At 38.6% G+C, this 17,735-nt stretch overlaps 1 protein-coding gene across 1 annotated transcript; it reads left to right on the forward strand.

Moving 5' to 3' along the window:
- The first annotated feature begins 324 nt into the window (after positions 1–324).
- LOC127795686 (M phase phosphoprotein 10) lies at positions 325–17,253 on the forward strand. The gene is made up of 13 exons (XM_052327515.1): positions 325–1,133; positions 1,327–1,391; positions 13,566–13,689; positions 13,863–13,970; positions 14,094–14,231; positions 14,506–14,574; positions 14,667–14,708; positions 14,873–14,941; positions 15,454–15,525; positions 15,629–15,682; positions 15,788–15,929; positions 16,740–16,805; positions 16,925–17,253. Exons 1-13 carry the CDS (start codon positions 432–434, stop codon positions 16,945–16,947), a joined length of 1,674 nt encoding a protein of 557 aa, XP_052183475.1. The 5' UTR covers positions 325–431; the 3' UTR covers positions 16,948–17,253.
- Positions 17,254–17,735: the final 482 nt, after the last annotated feature.

The following is a 17,735-nucleotide window of genomic DNA, read 5'->3' on the forward strand; positions in this document are numbered from 1 at the left end:
AAAAATATTGATAGTTAGTGTTCAATAAGATGTGACGATAATAATTATTAGTAATTATTAATGTCAATTAACAATAGTCGTCTTTTGTTAGAGACGATCATAGTAGCATGGCATGGGCGAGTATGAATGATGATTAATTTTTATTGTTTGTTCTTTGTTTTTATTTTATTTAAATTTTATCTTTTAGTTTTTTAATTAACATAATTTAATTTTATTAGGATATAAGTTACAGCGTATGAAAGTTAACCTCCAAGAATTTCGAAAATCAGTTACTAAACTTTAAAAGAATATTTTTGCTAATAATTCAACGTGGGTGCAATTGTTTGGCGAACGGACTTTAACCCCTAAAACCCTAAATCCTACGTAGCCCAGGGCAGGCATAGTCGGATACCATCTTCTTCGTCTCCGTCAGGCTTCCTCGTCACGAAGCCATGGCGGCTTCAATCGGAACTGGTAACTTAGAAGCCTTCCGCCGCCTGAAATCGGCGGAGCCACTGCTCTACCTCTCGCCAAACCCCGAGCTTTCCCACGCCGCCCGCACGGCTTCCCAGCACGTATACTCCTCCATCAAGCCCTTCACCCCCAAATTGCCCCTCGATCACCTTCTCGTCGACGGCTTCGACGCCGAACAGATTTGGGAGCAAATCGACCTCCAGTTCCACCCGATAGTTTCCAGCCTCCGCCGCGAGCTGAAGAAGTTCGAGAAGAATCCTGAAGAAATTTTGAAGCCTTTTGGTATGGAGAAAGAGGAGGAGGAGGAGGATTTAGAGAGAGTAAGTGAGGATTTCGACGGATTGGAGTCGGCGGGAGTGGAAGACGAAGACTTGGGGTTTGATGATGAGGATGAGGAAGAGGAAGAGGAAGAGGATGAAGAGATTGATGGTGATGAGAAAGGGGAGGAGGGCGTTGGGGAGGAAGATGATGGCTATGAGGACGGTGTTGGCGGAGTTGAAGACAAGTTTTTGAAGATAAAGGAATTAGAGGAATATTTGGAGGATGACGAAGCGAGAGAATATGGAATGGAGAAGAGGAAGAGAAGGAATGATAGTAATAAGGTGCCACTTGGGGACGAAGAAGATGGCGAAGAAGACGATGAGGACGAGGATGAAGAAGGCGATGGTGAAGACAATGACGTAAGAACTTTTTGCTCTTTGAGGCATGCATATTGGATTTTCTATTCATGATCTCCAGTCAATTATGCTGTGAACTTTGCCCAACAATTTAACGACTGGGAACGCATACTGCTTATCGGATTAATTATTTAACTAGGTGGCAGTTTTGGGTATTATTTGTTACTTTTTTCTGATATGTACTTTACGTCTGTAGCTTGATATTTTTGGCGATGAGATGGATGATGAGGAAGAAGGGGAAGATGAGATGGAACATGCGAGGTACAACTTCTTTATCCCATCCTGAATTAATTTTTCTGATTGATTTGTCTGTGATCGTCAAAAAGTAGGTCATTTATGTGCTCCAATAAGCTACGCTTAATGTATGGTCTGTTACAGTTGTCTTAGGGACTGAAGTGTCTTATGTGGCAAGAACCTACAAAACTCTATAGAGATCTCAGTTGACAGGTACTAGATACTTTGAATTCTAGAGATGGCAATGTCAGTAGGGAAATACAATTTCTTATGAATCAATAGGGGAGCACAATTACCATTTCTTAAGATGTGTCTTATTAATATCAAGATTGATCTACTTATTTTTGGTGCAAGAATATCTATTTGATTACCATCTAATGGATTGGCTTAGAGAGCATGGCCGTTGATGGTGATATTGATGTTTTCACAAATATAAGATGGTGATTAGGAGATTTGCTTTGATTAAGCCTTAAACTGGTTGGATAGGCACTGTCTCTGTATTGCGGCCATTGCCAGCTTTCACAAGAAAGAAGTGGTTTTGGTTTGGGAGGTTTCAGCAGAAAGGTACAAGATGGAATCCACAGTTCTTTTTTGCTAATTAAAAAGGTTCAAGATGGAATCTTTATGTAGTGATAACGTATTAATTCCTAATTTGTTGTTCAATAGTAGTTGTCATATAGTGGCAGTGACGTCAGGTTTATCACTCACAGATGCATTAGTTGTAATAAAAATGCTTGTGTTAGCTTCTTGTCTCAGGGTTGTTTGGAGTCAATACTAGTGTTACGGTAGTTGTGGCAATGATGTGAATAGTGTCTTAATATTGGTGATGCTGGAGGTGATAATATAGACATTTGACCACTTGCAAACTCTATGTATGTTGTAATGTTTTATGCTTATGGTACCCCCTTTTCCTGACCAGTATCTTGAGTGACATTACATAAGTTATGTATGGTCAAGATATTTTTGTAGATATCATGATGCTTAGCTCACTCATCCATTCCTTCTATGTTCTACTTTTTCTTCCTTAAACTGTTTGGTCTTTGGTTTATTTTGTTTGGGAATTTTATGCAATCAAGTTTATTGGGAGCCCACAAGATAGCAAACAAAGTAGTTAGATTATTGAAGTTAGAGATTTATGATTGGGTGTCTTTGGTTTTATCTTTATGTATTACCATCTCATTAAGACTTTTAATAGATTACTGGCATCATTTTAGCGGTATTAGATTACTATAACAAGTAGAATTTGTTTTTAGAAAAGTTTTGGATGTTTGGAGTTTTATGAAGCTTTCCTTAAATAAGGATTCTTGACATAAAAGAAAAGAATGGGTTTGAAAATTGCTGTTCCTCCTCTGCTTCCCCAAGTAGGATTAGTTTTTATAAGGGTTTTAGTTTTTGGAGTCTTTATCAACTTCAATCCTATAAATATGGCTTACTCATGTAAAACAAAAGAATGTGTTTGTAAATGGACAAACAGTTTTAGTATTTGGAACTTGATTGCTTCCTTTATTCTCCTCTCCTTCTCTCCTCTCTGTTATACATTTTTGTTTCAGTATTGTCGCCCACTTTTTTTTCTGCAATTGTTGTCCTTTATATGTTATTCCTTTTGTTCTTCTCTTTCTTTATATATCATCTGCTCAGCTCTTTGCTTTTCCTTCCTCTTGTTTGCCTCTTTCCTCATATCTTTTGTATGTCTCTTCTCTATTTCCCCGCTGCATCTTCTTTTCCATAGCTGTTGGAATTAAACTGACAGCCTCTCTATTTCTTCCTCCTATGCTCTGCTGCTACAGGGTGTCCTGTTTCATTCAAACGCTGTGATTTTTCAAGCTATGTTAGGATTAATGTCCAACTAGTTGTGTTAGAATAATCATGTTTGTTGAAGTTAATTTATGGTTACAAAGAGCTTTCCTATTGCCATTAGAATGTGGACAATTTTCAGCGAAAAAGCTGTTACTATTATATTTCATTAGATTATAAGCCACTGCATGCATCTGTTTACTTGCGGGTTTGACTAAATGTAGTTCAACGATAGATCATAGCATATTGTTGGTAATGAGAAGCTTGTTTTTTTTCCCTGTTGTATTGAGGGTTGAAGAATTTTATGGGTGGAGTAGAGCTGCCTAGCAATGTTTGTTTCATGTTTAATCTTCAGTTTTGGAGGCAAGTTTGCCTAAAAATGAATTTGGCTGAAGACTTAGGTGATCCCTAGCTGCTGCTGCTGCATGTACAGAGACTTTGTCACTTTCTGATCTAAATTGTGATACTTGTAAGCACAGATGCATGCTGCTGCTTCTCATCTGTTTCGGCTGGATTGGGCATATTGAGCAATGGATCTTCACAGATTGTTAGCAATAATCCTAATTCTGTTACGTGAAAACTATTTATAACACAAAATTGTATGCATGTGTTATGTACCTAGGAGTATAGGAGGGTCAATGCTGTAATAGGAATATAATAAAGGGGGTAATCTTGTAATATGATTATAATAACTGTTAGGATATATTGTTAGCAAGTGGTTAGGCTGTTAGAAGGCAATGATGCCTATATTAGGCTGTTGTTAGGAGTTTGTTGGTATGCTTGAATTGAATGAATGAAATCTGATTTTCTCTCTTAAAACTCTCTCCAATCTACCCCAAGTTCTCCCCCTTTCTCTCAATATCTCGCTCTCCTTCTTCTGATTTTCCCCCTCCTATAATTCTGATTTCTTCTCCCAATTCCTATCACAACCCTAGGGTTGTGACAATTGGTATCAGAGCAGTCAATCCTTGGCTGTGATTTCAATCAATTCTAGGTTGTGACTTTAGCAATTCTTATCCGAAACTCAAAGGTAGGCGAGCTAGGCTAATTTTCAGCAGTCCGCGTTCAAATTTGCAATCAAAACAAGAAGCATTGTTGCAGTCGAGCAAGGAAGGAGAAGTAGAGCCGTGATTGCGACTTCGATTCAAGTGAATTCCAGAGTTCCAATTAATTCCAGTAAGTGGTTCCGGTGATTTTCGGCAAAGGATCTGGAAGTTTTGTTATCAGTGTGTAAGATCCAGATTGTTATTAAGGTGTGCGATTGAGGCTAGTCCAGATTCTTGAACGATTGATGATCAATGGCAATTGCGATCATAGGCGAACAATTGGCCGACTTAGAGTGTTGGACGGTGATTGGGTGTGGAATCAGGACTCAGCGGAATTGAAGATGTTTACGAACGGCAGCGAATTTTAATAAGTCTTGCTCGGAATTGGCGTGCGAAGGAGAGGCCGACGGTGATACCAAGTTGAATTTGAAGTCCAAATCAGAGTAGCGCAGCAGGTATGGGAAGCTGAGGTACAAGCTATCACGGCTTGTGGTCTGGAAGAGTTGTTCGACTTTTCTTGGAAGCGAGCAGAAGGTTGACGCTCAACCGCGAATTGCAGTAAGTTTGTTCAAAGTGGATGGGCGAAGCAATTTCGACAGATTTGGGAGCCAATTCATAGATTACTGCAACCATCGATTCTCAATTCTAGAGAATTCTGTTGGTTGCATCACAATTGATCAAAGGAGACGAACAACCCGGGTGATTCTGAATCAGAAGGTGTCATAGAGCGGGCGATTTGTAAGGGGTTGAGCTGAGCCAATTATATCACAAGAAGTTGCAAAGTCCAGCGATTGTGGCGGCGAAACAAGCCTGGCTTTGGTGATACTGAATTTCTGATAACCTCTCATTTGAATTTGAAGGTGAAAAGGAGCGAGTGAATCTCGCTGGCCAATCGGAAATGTGTTTCAGCGACTCCTAGAGCAATTCCTTAGCCTTCAGTTTATTCTTCTGGTGCAATTCCAACAATTCCAGAGAATTAGGCATTGGAGACAAAGAAGCAACAAGGAAATTTCTAGGTAAATCTCGGAATTGATTCCGACGCAAGAGGAGGTGTGTTTCGGCTGATAATTAAAGGTGACGTGGCCAAATTGGTTCTGATCTGTTTCTAAAGGGATCAAAGATTGTTCTCACAGCATCGACGGAACCAGCAAACTTCAACTGCTGCAGTCGTGATTCAGGTTTTTTTTTTTTCTGCCATGACGAGCAAAGCCTGCATGAGACCATGGGAGCCTAACTAGCAGCAGCAGGATGCTGCATTTTCAGCTGGAGGTAGACATCAAGGGAAGTTTGGCCAGGAGCCTTATGCATGGGAAAAGAAGTTGGAGAAGGGGATCAGCCAACCAGACAAGGTAACAAGAAGTGTGGTACATGAATCGAGCAAGGAATTCGGCCAAATGCTACATGAACAATTGCAGGAGTTTGCAATGATACTTACTAAGAAGTATCATTATAGCTTCCCTGCAGAATTCTTTGAGGATTATCATGGGAGTTTTAACAAAGAGGATTTCCTTAACATAGAGCAGCTGAAGGAGTACAACTACAAGTTTCCAGCAGAATTCTTCGACAAACCAAGAAGGAATGTTGCAGATGATCATTTTGAAAATTCTAACCAGAAAAGGATGGATTTCGACAACCATTCAGCAGAAGTGAATCCCAGTAAGCTAAAAGAAGAAGATGTTGCTAATGTGGAGGAGAAAAATGTTGAGAGTGAGCTTCAGAAAAATTCTGATGAACGAGACGAAGATGTGGCAAAATTACCGACAGGGGCAGATGGTTTAATTGTTGGGGAACCTTAATACAATGATAGGAATTACAGCATTGAGGCATCAAAGCCTGGTTATCATGACTCTGTTGGACCTCCTTCCTTATCTTGTTAGAAGCTTGGTGTGAAAATGGATGGAAGAATAGGAATAGAAGACAAAAATTCAGTTGCTTCATTAGCCCTAGAGAAATCGAGGTCAATGGAATCCCAGATAGTGAAGTTCTTTAAACTTTCTAATCCAGGTAGCCATCTTATTGGTGCTGCAACATCTCACTATGAGGAAGAGGAACCTTTTGAATCCCTTGAGGGAATTGAGGCACAAACTATTGAAAAACCTTCCCCTAATGGCAATGACTTACTGTCGGGGGTGACTGATGGGGTTGACTATGTGCCCCAATCCAAGGCTGGAGATGATACTAAAGATTTGGATTTTTTTGACAGTATTGGAGAATTAGACTTGAGAAAAGATAGCTTCCCTTATTGTCATTTTGGAGGATCTATTAGTTTGATTTATGGAGAACATCCTCATGGGGAACAACCATCTCAAACTCTATTCATAAGAAACATAGACAACAATGTTGAGGACTCTAAGCTTCGATCTGCTATTCAAGCACTCAGATTTGAATCTAAAGCCATTGAGGTCAATTTGGTTGCCCCTATTGAAGTGTTGGTCCAAGTTATGATGGTGACGATTCTTGGAATCCTAAGAACAAAGAAGAAGAAGCCTAGAAGGAGAAAGAGGGAAAAAGAGATTGAACAGAAAATGAAGGTAGGAGTGGGATGAAGAAAGAACAGCTCAATGATAATAATTTTCTTAGGGACAAGAAACATTTTAAGGTGGGGGGAATTGTCATGTATCTAGGAGTATAGGAGGGCCAATGCTGTAATAGGAATATAATAAAGGGGGTAATCTTGTAATAGGTTTATAATAACTGTTAGGATATATTGTTAGCAAGTGGTTAGGCTGTTAGAAGACAATGACGCCTATATTAGGCTGTTGTTAGGAGTTTGTTGGTATGCTTGAATTGAATGAATGAAATATGATTTTCTCTCTTAAGACTCTCGCCAATCTCCCTCAAGTTCTCCCCCTTTCTCTCAATATCTCTCTCTCCTTCTACTGATTTTCCCCCTCCTATAATTCTAATTTCTTCTCCCAATTCCTATCACAACCCTAGGGTTGTGACAGCATGCTCACTCAGCCCTAGACCTAAAGTTGTCAAAGCTCGCAAGGCACATTGACATGCAAAGAGTGCTTGGGGTCTAGGTGCAAGGTGAAGTGCAGGCTTCAATCACATGAGGCATACATTTATTTCAAATGCTTATGGAATACTACACCGTTATTTTCAATGTATACCTATAAATAAGTAATAAAAAAATTATAAAATTATGAATAAGTAACCAACTCTACACTACAATTGGTAGTATTTCAAAATAGAGGTAGAGTTGTAGAATTAAAAAAAAGTAGAAGCGTAGAATCAGGATAGAAGCAGAGTAACATAGAAGTAATTAACTGAAAAATGCAACTGAAAAGAAGTAGAAGTTACATAGTGTGAGATTTATATGTATGTCATGCTTATGTCATGGCTTATGTCATGACCTATTTAGTATTAGTATATATAGGTGTACAATCTCTTTGTTTGTTAAGGAATTTATTTTCTCCAACTAGGGTTTCTCTCTACCAAGTTCTCTAATTCAACATGGTATCAGAGCCACCATACAAACCCTAGTTGTCTCCTCCACCTCTAGTGACATCTCCCGAGGCATCTTCCATTCCACCGGTTGTGCCATCTCTCATGTCACCAGCCATAGCTACAGCCATTGCCACCACCAACCATAGTCATCGCCTCCAGCTACTGTCATTTGCCGTCTCACGTCACCCTCTTTGGCCACTAGATCTGCAGTTGCTACCGCTCACCGTCACTTGCGTCTGCAACTTTCGTCGTTACCACGTACTTCCGCATCTTCCGCTACTACTATTGTCGTCGCCTTCTTAGATCTCAACCGTTGTCGTCACTGGATCTTCTTCCTCTTCTTCTTCTTGATCGTTTGTCTTCTTCTTGGTTGACAACCTCAAATAAGCCTTTCATCTACGTTGGCCATCGTGCTCAGGTCATCTTTGTCGTCCGATCGCCTCTGCCTTCTCAATCGACAGCCCTAGCTCACCTAGATCTGGTGGCTCCCAACCTCAGATCTACCGTCGCCTACAGTTTGCGAACCCAAATCTGCCTATTGTTGTCGCAGTCGTCGAGCTGCAACCTTTAGATCCTGCCATCATCGCTTAGATCCAACTGTGCCTTACCTAGATTCAGCCGCCATCGCATAGCTGCCACTGCTTCTCCACATCACCAGTGTTTGTTGCCAGCTCCATTGTCGTCTTCTTTCGGCCCTTGCTGTGGCTTTTGCTCACTATCGTCGCCTTCTCTTCCACCGTCGACGATCGCGAGCTGCCGTTGAGTTGCCTAGGTAACTGTTGTCGTCGTCAATCTATCATTTCAGATCTCGTTGGATCTGCCCCTCTAGTCTCTCACCGGATCTGCATCATCATTATCTCGTTGTTCTCTCGCGGTCTCTCGCTGGATCTGCATCATCATTATCTCGCCGTTCTCTCGCGGTCTCTCACTGGATTTGCCTCATCATTATCTTGTGATCTCTCGTCGAATCTGCCTCATCGGTTGTTGTCTCTCTAGCCATCATTTCTCAAATTCGGCCGTCAATCACTCAGATTCGGCCATTGTTCTTCAGATCCGGTCGTCAGTCTTTAGATCTGGTCGCTCCCGTCCAGATCCCTGTTGTTCCCGTCCAGATCTTGCGGTTGCTTATCAGATATCGTGGTTGGTTTCTCATATCTCGTTTCTTTTCAGTGCGGCTCTCAAATCGGTGTGCCTTTAGATCTTGCGCCTGTTTCTCCTTCCAGCGCATTTCTCAGATCTCGTAGCCTCTTCTTTGGATCTTGTGCATCGCACGGATCTTGTGTCGCCGCTGCATTGCCGATCTGCCATCATCGTCGTCGTCGCTACGATCTGCCTCCAGTCATCACCTCCACAGCCTCCAATCATTGGCTGCCTCTATTACTCGTTTGTGGCTAACCCAAAACGGTTGTCATCTACAACAATATCTCCACGCACCCTCAAATAAATTACATTTTTAATAAGTTTGGAATATATATATTATATGTTCTAACTTGAGGGGGAGTGTGAGATTTATGCTTATGTCATGACCTATTTAGTATTAGTATATATAGGTGTGCAATCTCTTTGTTTGTTTAGGAATTTGTTTCCTCCAACTAGGGTTTCTCTCTACCAAGTTCTCAGATTCAACACATAGAAGTAAAACAAAAAAATAATAATTGAAAAGAAAATAAAAAATTTCAGAATACACAACATAGTTGGTAGTCACTATAGAATCAATGCAGAAGTAGAAGTAGCATTGAAATAATATATTGTGAAAAGAAACTGAAGACAACAGCAAGGCAGTCTGTTGGTTAGTTTTGTGTTCCAGTTCGTTTACGGTTCATTTTCGGTTCGGTTAGTATGGTTTAGGCTTCGGTTTGTTCGGTTTCGGTTAGTTCGGTTAGTTAGGGTGGGTGGGTCGGTTCGGTTCGGTTAATTGGGGTGGGTCGGTCGGTTCGGTTCGGTTAATTGGGGTGGGTCGGTCGGTTCGGTTCGGTTAATTGGGGTGGGTCGGGTCGGTTCGATTATAACCGATTGCACACCCCTAGAGAAGACTAGTGGATGGTTGCATTACATTGCTAAAATATTTAGTGGAAAACAAACAAAATTGCGAACATCCATATAATGATCACTGGAAGATGCCTGCCTGGCTCTGGTGACACTGGAGTTGAAAATAGGTTGCTGGAGGCAGGCTTCACGTGCAGACATTCTCGACTTCTATGCCCATGCATGTTTCTCATGCGCCAACAGCTGTTGGCGGGCCTCTGCCCATCACCAACAAACTCGTCAGTCCCCGATCTACTAGAATATACCTTCATATCAACAAGAAACATTTTCTTTGATGACAAATCTAGCTAAAATCTTTGGGAAAACAAAAAATCAAAAATAAAAAAACCCTCAGCCTGCATTTCATGCTCCTAGCCAATGCTTCAAACATAGGGCTGTGCCTTGGCAGCTAAAAGGTGCACAGGCCAGCGGCTCTGAGCACCTCACCCTTATACGCACCTTTGACAACTATGCCTAAAGCACTGGTTAATTTGGGCCGGGCTTCAAACCTCCCAATCAATATCAGTTGAGGGAACTGTTATTAAAGGAAGAAGTTGACAGAATGAAAGAGTTACTGAATAAGCATGAAGAAAAGTGGGCACAAAATGAGTGCTTCATTATGACAGATGCTTGGACAGACAAAAAAAGGAGCATCATGAACCTATGTGTTAATTCTAGCATGGGTATTTCTTTTCTTTAAAAGAATCATCAGAGGAAGCACATACAAGTGAACTCATCTTTTAAGTATATGGACAAGTGCATTGAGCAAGTTGGGCTACAAAATGTTGTCCAAGTAGTAACTGACAATGCTGCCAAGGGAGCGGCAAAATTATTGAAGTTGAAGAGGCCAAATATCTTTTGGACATCATGTGCTACTCACACCATCAATTTGATGTTTGAAAGTATTGGAAAAAAGTTGAGGCATAAGAAAGTCATTGATCAGGCCAAGAGTTTGACAATCTTCATTTATGCACACCATAAGACCTTGTCATTGATGAGGTCATTTATAAAGAAGAGGGATATAGTGAGACCGGGAGTCACTAAATTTGCTTCTTCTTTCCTTACTTTGCAAAGTTTGATGGAGAAAAAGGCTCAATTTAGGACAATGTTTACCAGCTTTGAATGGGAAGAGTGTAAATGGTCAAAGACTGTTAGAGGGAAAACAGCCTGTGCTACTGTGATGAGCACTGCTTTCTGGAATGGTGTAACTTTATGCCTTAAGGTTTTTGCACCTTTGGTGAAGGTGCTTCAAATTGTTGATGCAGATAGAAAGCCTTCTATGGGCTTTTTATATGGAAAGACAAAGCAGGCAAATGAAGATATTAAGGAGGCCCAAAATAATATTGAGAAGAACTATCAGCATGTTATAGAGATTATTGAACCAAGGATGAAAGATAGGCTGGATAGTCCATTGCATTTGACGGCTTACATTTTGAATCCCTACTATCTTTTCAAGAATAAGAATATACATCTTGATAATGAAGTGATGGATGGGCTTTTTAATTGTGTGGAGATGTTTTATCATGGTGATGATCATTGTGAATTGCAAGGTCATGTTATAAATGTTGAGTTGCCAAAGTATACTCGTAAAGAGGGAGCTTTGGGAAAAGTGTGGGCAGCTTGTGTGCAAAAAATGATAACAATTATAATCCAGGTATAAAATTTCTTTAATCCTTTTCTTAGTTCCTATTGTGTATTAGTGTATAAATTTGTTTATTTTATACTTGTTAACCTATGTAGTTACATGGTGGATGACTTATATAAATCAAACTCCAAACTTACAACAAATGGCAACAAGGATCCTCTCGTTAACTAGTAGTTCATTTGGTTGTGAAAGAAATTGGAGCACTTTTGAAGGGGTTGGTGTATATTTTAAAATGTTTTTAATATTTTAATTTCATTATCCCTATTAAAGTATGAACTATATTTCTTTAATATCAATTAGTTATCTATTATTTAAATTGAGATTGCTTTTATTTTATTTATGTAGATACATACGAAGAAAAGAAATAGACTGGATGTGCATCAATTGAACAATCTTATCCATGTCCAATTTAATGTGAGACTGATGAACAAGCAAAAAAAGGAGAAGGAATGTTGATGTGCTATTTGCTAGTGATGCTAGTAATGCACAAGGATGGATTGTTGATGGAGGAGATGATGAAGAAGTTGAGCCTGGTACGGGGCTTACTTGGGAAGTGGTTGGTAAGCATCCGGAGCATACAAGATGCTTTTAAGATGAGAGAGTTTCATGAAAATAATTTTCAATCAGAAGAAGAAGATGAGTAAGAAATCAATGAATTTGATTTTGAGTCTGATGAAGATCGTGTGCTAGAAGAATATGGAGAGGAAGAAGTTCAATTAGATAGTTGTTAGTTAAATTGTTCAGATATGGTTTATATTGCATTATTGTTGCTTTTTCCTTTTTGAACCCAGAATTGATCTACGACAATTTGTTTTCTCAAGCTTAATTCCATTATTTCACTACTTGTTCTAGCTTTGATTTACTTGAAAATAACATCAAATTACATTAAAATGTTAAAAAAAAAAACAATAGTTTTCCTAAGCGTCGCCTAGGCCCCGCCTAGGTGCCCTAGGCATTAGGCCCAGTCAGGCGCCCAAGTAGCTCCTAGCCCATTTTAGAACACTGTCTTGGAGTAAGTTTGCTGCAGATTTTCTCATATTTCCTTTGCAGTGATAAGGAACATCAAATTTTTACTAATCTCTGGTTTTATGGAATTCCATAACCAGGACATAAACATCGAATCTTCTTCATCCCATGCCCAGAATCCTGGATCTTTTTCTTTTGGGCTAGGGTTGGTAAGATGTCCTATCTTCCCTCTTCCTTTGAGAAAAGTGCGAACTACTTGATTGCACTGCAGGTAGTTAGTTCCATTAGGCTGGTATGAAGGATTTATATTCTGGAAATCGCTTCCAGTTCTTGCTGCAGTGACAGTTGTAGGTGCGGCCGAGAGTTCACCCATAGTAGTTGAGATAGAATCCTAAGTAGTTGAGATATTGTGATGAAAAGAAGGGAGAACAATTAGGAAAGGCTGCGATGAAGGCAGAACATAAAGTATGTGATGGTGGCAATGAAGGCCAGAAAATGACAATGAAGGCTGCAGAGACAAAGAAGCCAGAAATGAGAAAAGCAATGAAGGCCAGAAAAAAAAATGCCTTAGAAAGATGGCTTTGATATAATGTAGAAATTCTCAGAATTCTTGTATATTCACAGCACATTTACAGTCATATTTAAGGTAAGTCTTGACACCTTCATAAGGAAACTATCAATCTATCTTCTAAGGAAACTAGCTATTAAGGAAACATAAACAACTAGGAAACTAACTAATTAGGCAGCTAATTGATACAGAAAAAACAGCTAACTGTACATTCTATATCTACATTAGGAAACATAATTTTCTGCATTCAATGGTGAGCCAATTAGCTCAGTAAGTCTTCTATTTCCTTTGTTCCAACACTCATGCTAATATTTTTTTTCAATTTATAGTCCAGTAAATGATTTGATCCTAGTTGTATTTTGCTACTTTTGTTCATGCCGGTGCTGCTTACTATATTTGGAAGTTATCCTATAAAAATGTGACAAATGAATTTGAAATCAGTACATTTACTTTATGTCTTCTAGGAGCCTGTTTTAATAATCTGGAACCTAATAGATCTCTATTCTACAAATTTTAGCTGTGCTAGGATGTAAGCCCAGCTGTTGTTCATACCTAAAGATGTGTGCCGAGTTCCAGTTCATACATAATGACATGTATCTGTGATCATGTTATTTCACTTTATGATTTCTTCTTTGCCTTTAATTCTTTTATCTTAACTGTTTTTTATTTCATTATGTTTTCATTTGTACATCTGCAACATTCAGATATGAGGACTTCTTTGGTTCTAAAAAGAAAAATGATCAGAAAAGAAAATCTAAATTGATTGATGGGTCAGATGGCTTGGGCATGGATGCTGAACAAGAAGATGACAGGGCTTTCAGAAATCAGGTAGTTGATTGTGTTAGTCTATATCCATTTACTGTAGTAGACATTACATCACTTAGTTTCATGGTAGCACAATTCTGTGCTTGGTATTACTTATTTAAAAAATTAAAAAAGTATTTTGTGGTTGGTCTCCATTGTTATTGATTTATGTATTTGTACTCTCTCTCTCTCTCCAGGAACAAAATCTCTCTACGCATGAAAAAGAATTACAGAAGCTTCAATCTGAAATAGAGAAAATGGAGAAAGCAAACTTAGAACCAAAGACTTGGACTATGCAGGGGGAGGTAAGTACATTCATGTTGTTAAATTATTTGCATTATTCATTCATATGGATGCAGCAAAACTTCACCAGAATGTGGAGAAGAAAAAAAAAGAAAGAAAAGAAAATGATGTGCATTTGGTGACAGGTAACGGCTGCTAAAAGGCCAAAAAATAGTGCATTAGAAGTTGATCTGGATTTTGAACACAATATGAGACCTGCCCCTGTAATCACGGAGGAGGTTACTGCATCTCTAGAAGAGTTAATTCAGAAGCGGATACTTGAGGTGAACTCCATTACTAATTCACTGATATGAGGTTTTGTTATATCACGTTTTCACCTTGTTGTTCCTATGATAGTATAAATCTTATTTGAATCCCTCTTGTTTTTATCATGTCTGTTTCAAATGTTACATTATATTACCATTGATAGTCATTTTCTTCTATAATATATAGTAACAGTTGCATGAGTTCACTTCTCTCGATGCCTATATGTGTATACACATGCATGTGCATGCAGTTACTGAATTGCTACTGATATCTTTTACATAATGTTTTTAGGGGCATTTTGATGATGTTAAGAAGGCTCCAATGCTGCCATCTAAAGCACCCAAAGAATTAAAGGAGTTGGTAATCATCCCCCATTGAAAGATGCTTCAGTCCTTTGAGATCTGATTATGTAGGAAGTAACATAATTAAAGCTGTCATTTCCTACTTTACAGGATGAGAACAAGAGCAAGAAGGGACTTGCTGAAATTTATGAGGTTCGTATCCCTTGAATTTTGTTGGCTGTTTACAAATGCAGGTTGGCTTTTTATGCTGTAGCTGAATGTCCATCTTTATAGTTGACATGGGAAGCAATCTGCTTTTGTTCTTATTGCTAGTTTTAATTAGCAGACGCTGAAGAATTCTTCTTTCATTGTTGCAGGAAGAATATGTTCAGAAAACTGGCCTAGTTTCAGCAGCATTGTCTTTTTCAGATGAACAAAAGAAAGAGGTGCAGTTTGATTTTATTGTCGATATGCCTCCTACCCCGACTTCTATATCATTTACTAGTAATTATATCCATGCAAGCAGCGCCTGTATTAGATGAATATTAGGATGGATATTTATAGATTGATTATACAAGAAATGTAGCCTACTTGTGGCTCACCCTTTCCCAACCTGGATCTGGGAAATGCAAATCTGGACTCTTTACGGTGAGGGTTGAGAAGATTTCTATTTCCGAATGGTGTTTGAGTGAGCATGCAGTAGCGGCAACTTCTCCTTTCTAGGGATTTTTATTTTTCAATCTGTTCTTTTTCCCTTTTTGGTTTGATTGAATTTTTTTCCCCCTTTTCCTTCCTTTCTTTCTTTCTTTTTTTTTTTTTTTGGGGGGGGGGGGGTGTGGTTTGGCCACATGAATAGTGAAGAACTATAGGAAACTCTTTTGGTTGTCGACTGTGGAAAGCACGGGATTTCATCTTTTATTCCCTAATGAGTTAACTATGGGTCTATAATTGTGGTCAGGCAAGTATGCTGTTCAAGAAACTATGCTTGAAATTGGATGCTCTGTCACATTTCCACTTTGCTCCAAAACCAGTATGCCTCTTTAACTTTTTTTCCTGATGAAATTTAGTCAAAAAGCGATGGATTTGAATATTTTAGTAGTTTGTACTTATCTATGATGGTTGACCTGAGACAGGTCATTGAAGATATGTCAATCCAAACAAATGTACCTGCATTGGCTATGGAAGAGGTAGTCAAATTTCATATCTTAATAATTTCATTAGATTTTTGCATCTAGAGTAGTTATATCAAAGCTGGAATGTATAGCTAATTAACATGCATGCTTCCATGGTAGATTGCACCTCTGGCAGTATCAGATGCAGCTATGTTGGCTCCAGAGGAAGTTTTTGCTGGCAAAGGAGATATTAAAGAAGAAATAGAACTAACAAAAGCAGAAAGGAAGAGGAGAAGGGCTAGCAAGAAGAGAAAATTTAAAGGTAAGCTTACTCGACCATTCCAAAAAGAAAATTGTTGGTATAGGCACATGGAAGTTTCTCTATTCTGATCTTTGCCACCTTCTCATCCCTTATATTATAGTAACTCCCTTCCTTTTTCTTTTTCTTTTTTTTAGCTTGGCTTTTTCTTCTTTGTTCTCACAGTGCCCTTCTTTTTCAAAAAAATTAAAACCATTATCTTGCCAGTTCAATAGTCAAAAATCATTGTTACTCTTCCCTGTTCCATCTCATTATTAAGGAATATTCTACAGATCATATTCAATATTAGTCCTTTAATAATAACTGGAAACAAGTAAACATTTCCTCAACAATTTGAGAATCGAACTATCATCATGGGTTACGACATTTACTTAAATTCCTATCAGTACGAGAGACCCCTATGTGCATGCTAGATCCTGCTTCTGTTGTGGCCATTCATTTGCCTTTCTTGAACCATTTTGTTGGTTGGAAGATTTGACTCTCTTTAACCAAGCAGATGATCTCACGCATTGTTGGCCTATGTGTATGAAGTTAGAGGATTGGGTAAATAACAGCACTGAAATCCTTACTCTTGTTACTTGATTTGCATGCTAGCTACTGGATCAGTATCTAAGTCTCTTTTCTTAGCTGGGTTAATCTTTCTGCCTGGTGTGGTTCAAAGGGCATATGTGTCTTTTGTATGCATGTTGTATAGAAAGACCAGCTTGGCCTGAATTTTGCATGCTACTTTGGTTAGTCACAAATCTAGATGACTTTGGTAGCACCCTTTGCTTCATCGTTGTAACTTAACTTGGGGTTATTGGTTGATTACAGCTGAGTCAGTGAAAAAGATGGCAATAAATACTGCACGAGAAAGGGTGCATCAAAATCAAATGGACGGTGGGTGATTATTCTACCTACCTCCCAATTGTTGATTAATTTATCTTCAGACCTTAGAAGGCATGCATGCGATGATGATGGATATCTTATCTCATTGAAGTTGATGTGATGACTCGCAGGAAAGAGAGAAGAAGAATCATGAGCTTCAGAGCCCTGACCTGATGGAGCCTAAATCTCCTCAATTAAGGAGTTTTTCTGTGTGTTGTGCCTTCTGACCTTTGAATACAGATAGATAGTTATTTCCCCTTCCCCTCCCCCTTAAAAAGTAGTGACCACCGGCGCAAGCAAGCACATGCCGTAGAAAAAGTTGGGATGGAAAAGGCAGCAGCAAAAACGAACAAAGACTGGGTGATAAATAGGATTTTATTGTTTTGATATTTGTAGTTTTTTCGTAGATATGGTATAATATAATATCAAGTTGAAGCTGCTGATGATTAGCTTTTTTGTAGCTGTTTGCTAATTATCGGTTAAGGTTTTGGTAAAAGAGATGGATGTTGAGTGTGTGTGTGTGTGTTCCTGTTTCCCCTGCTTCCAGGCTCTTAGGCCAATAAATGGAATGGAGAGGAGGAGACAATTGGAAGGGAAGGAATACTTGAAGGATCTGGTTTTCCTCTCCCGCCACGTTATCTATTAGGTCATCTTGAATAAATTTTATTTACGTGATTGTTGAAGATGTTTGTTAAAGTAAGATAAAATTTTATTAAGGTAATTTATTTATAAAGTTTAAGATAAATTATTCAAATGAAAAAAAGGAGTTAAATTTATTTTAAAATTTTAAAATAAAAAGTTATTTGATTTTTTTAAAAAAAAATTATTGAACATAATAAAAAATATTTTTATTTAAAATATTTTAAATAAATTTTCAGCATGCATTCTTTAATTTTGAATTTTTATATTTATTAAGTAAAATTAATAAAAACTAAATGAGAA

This window comes from Diospyros lotus, chromosome 2 (genome assembly GCF_014633365.1).
Source record: "Diospyros lotus cultivar Yz01 chromosome 2, ASM1463336v1, whole genome shotgun sequence".
Lineage (NCBI taxonomy): Eukaryota > Viridiplantae > Streptophyta > Magnoliopsida > Ericales > Ebenaceae > Diospyros > Diospyros lotus.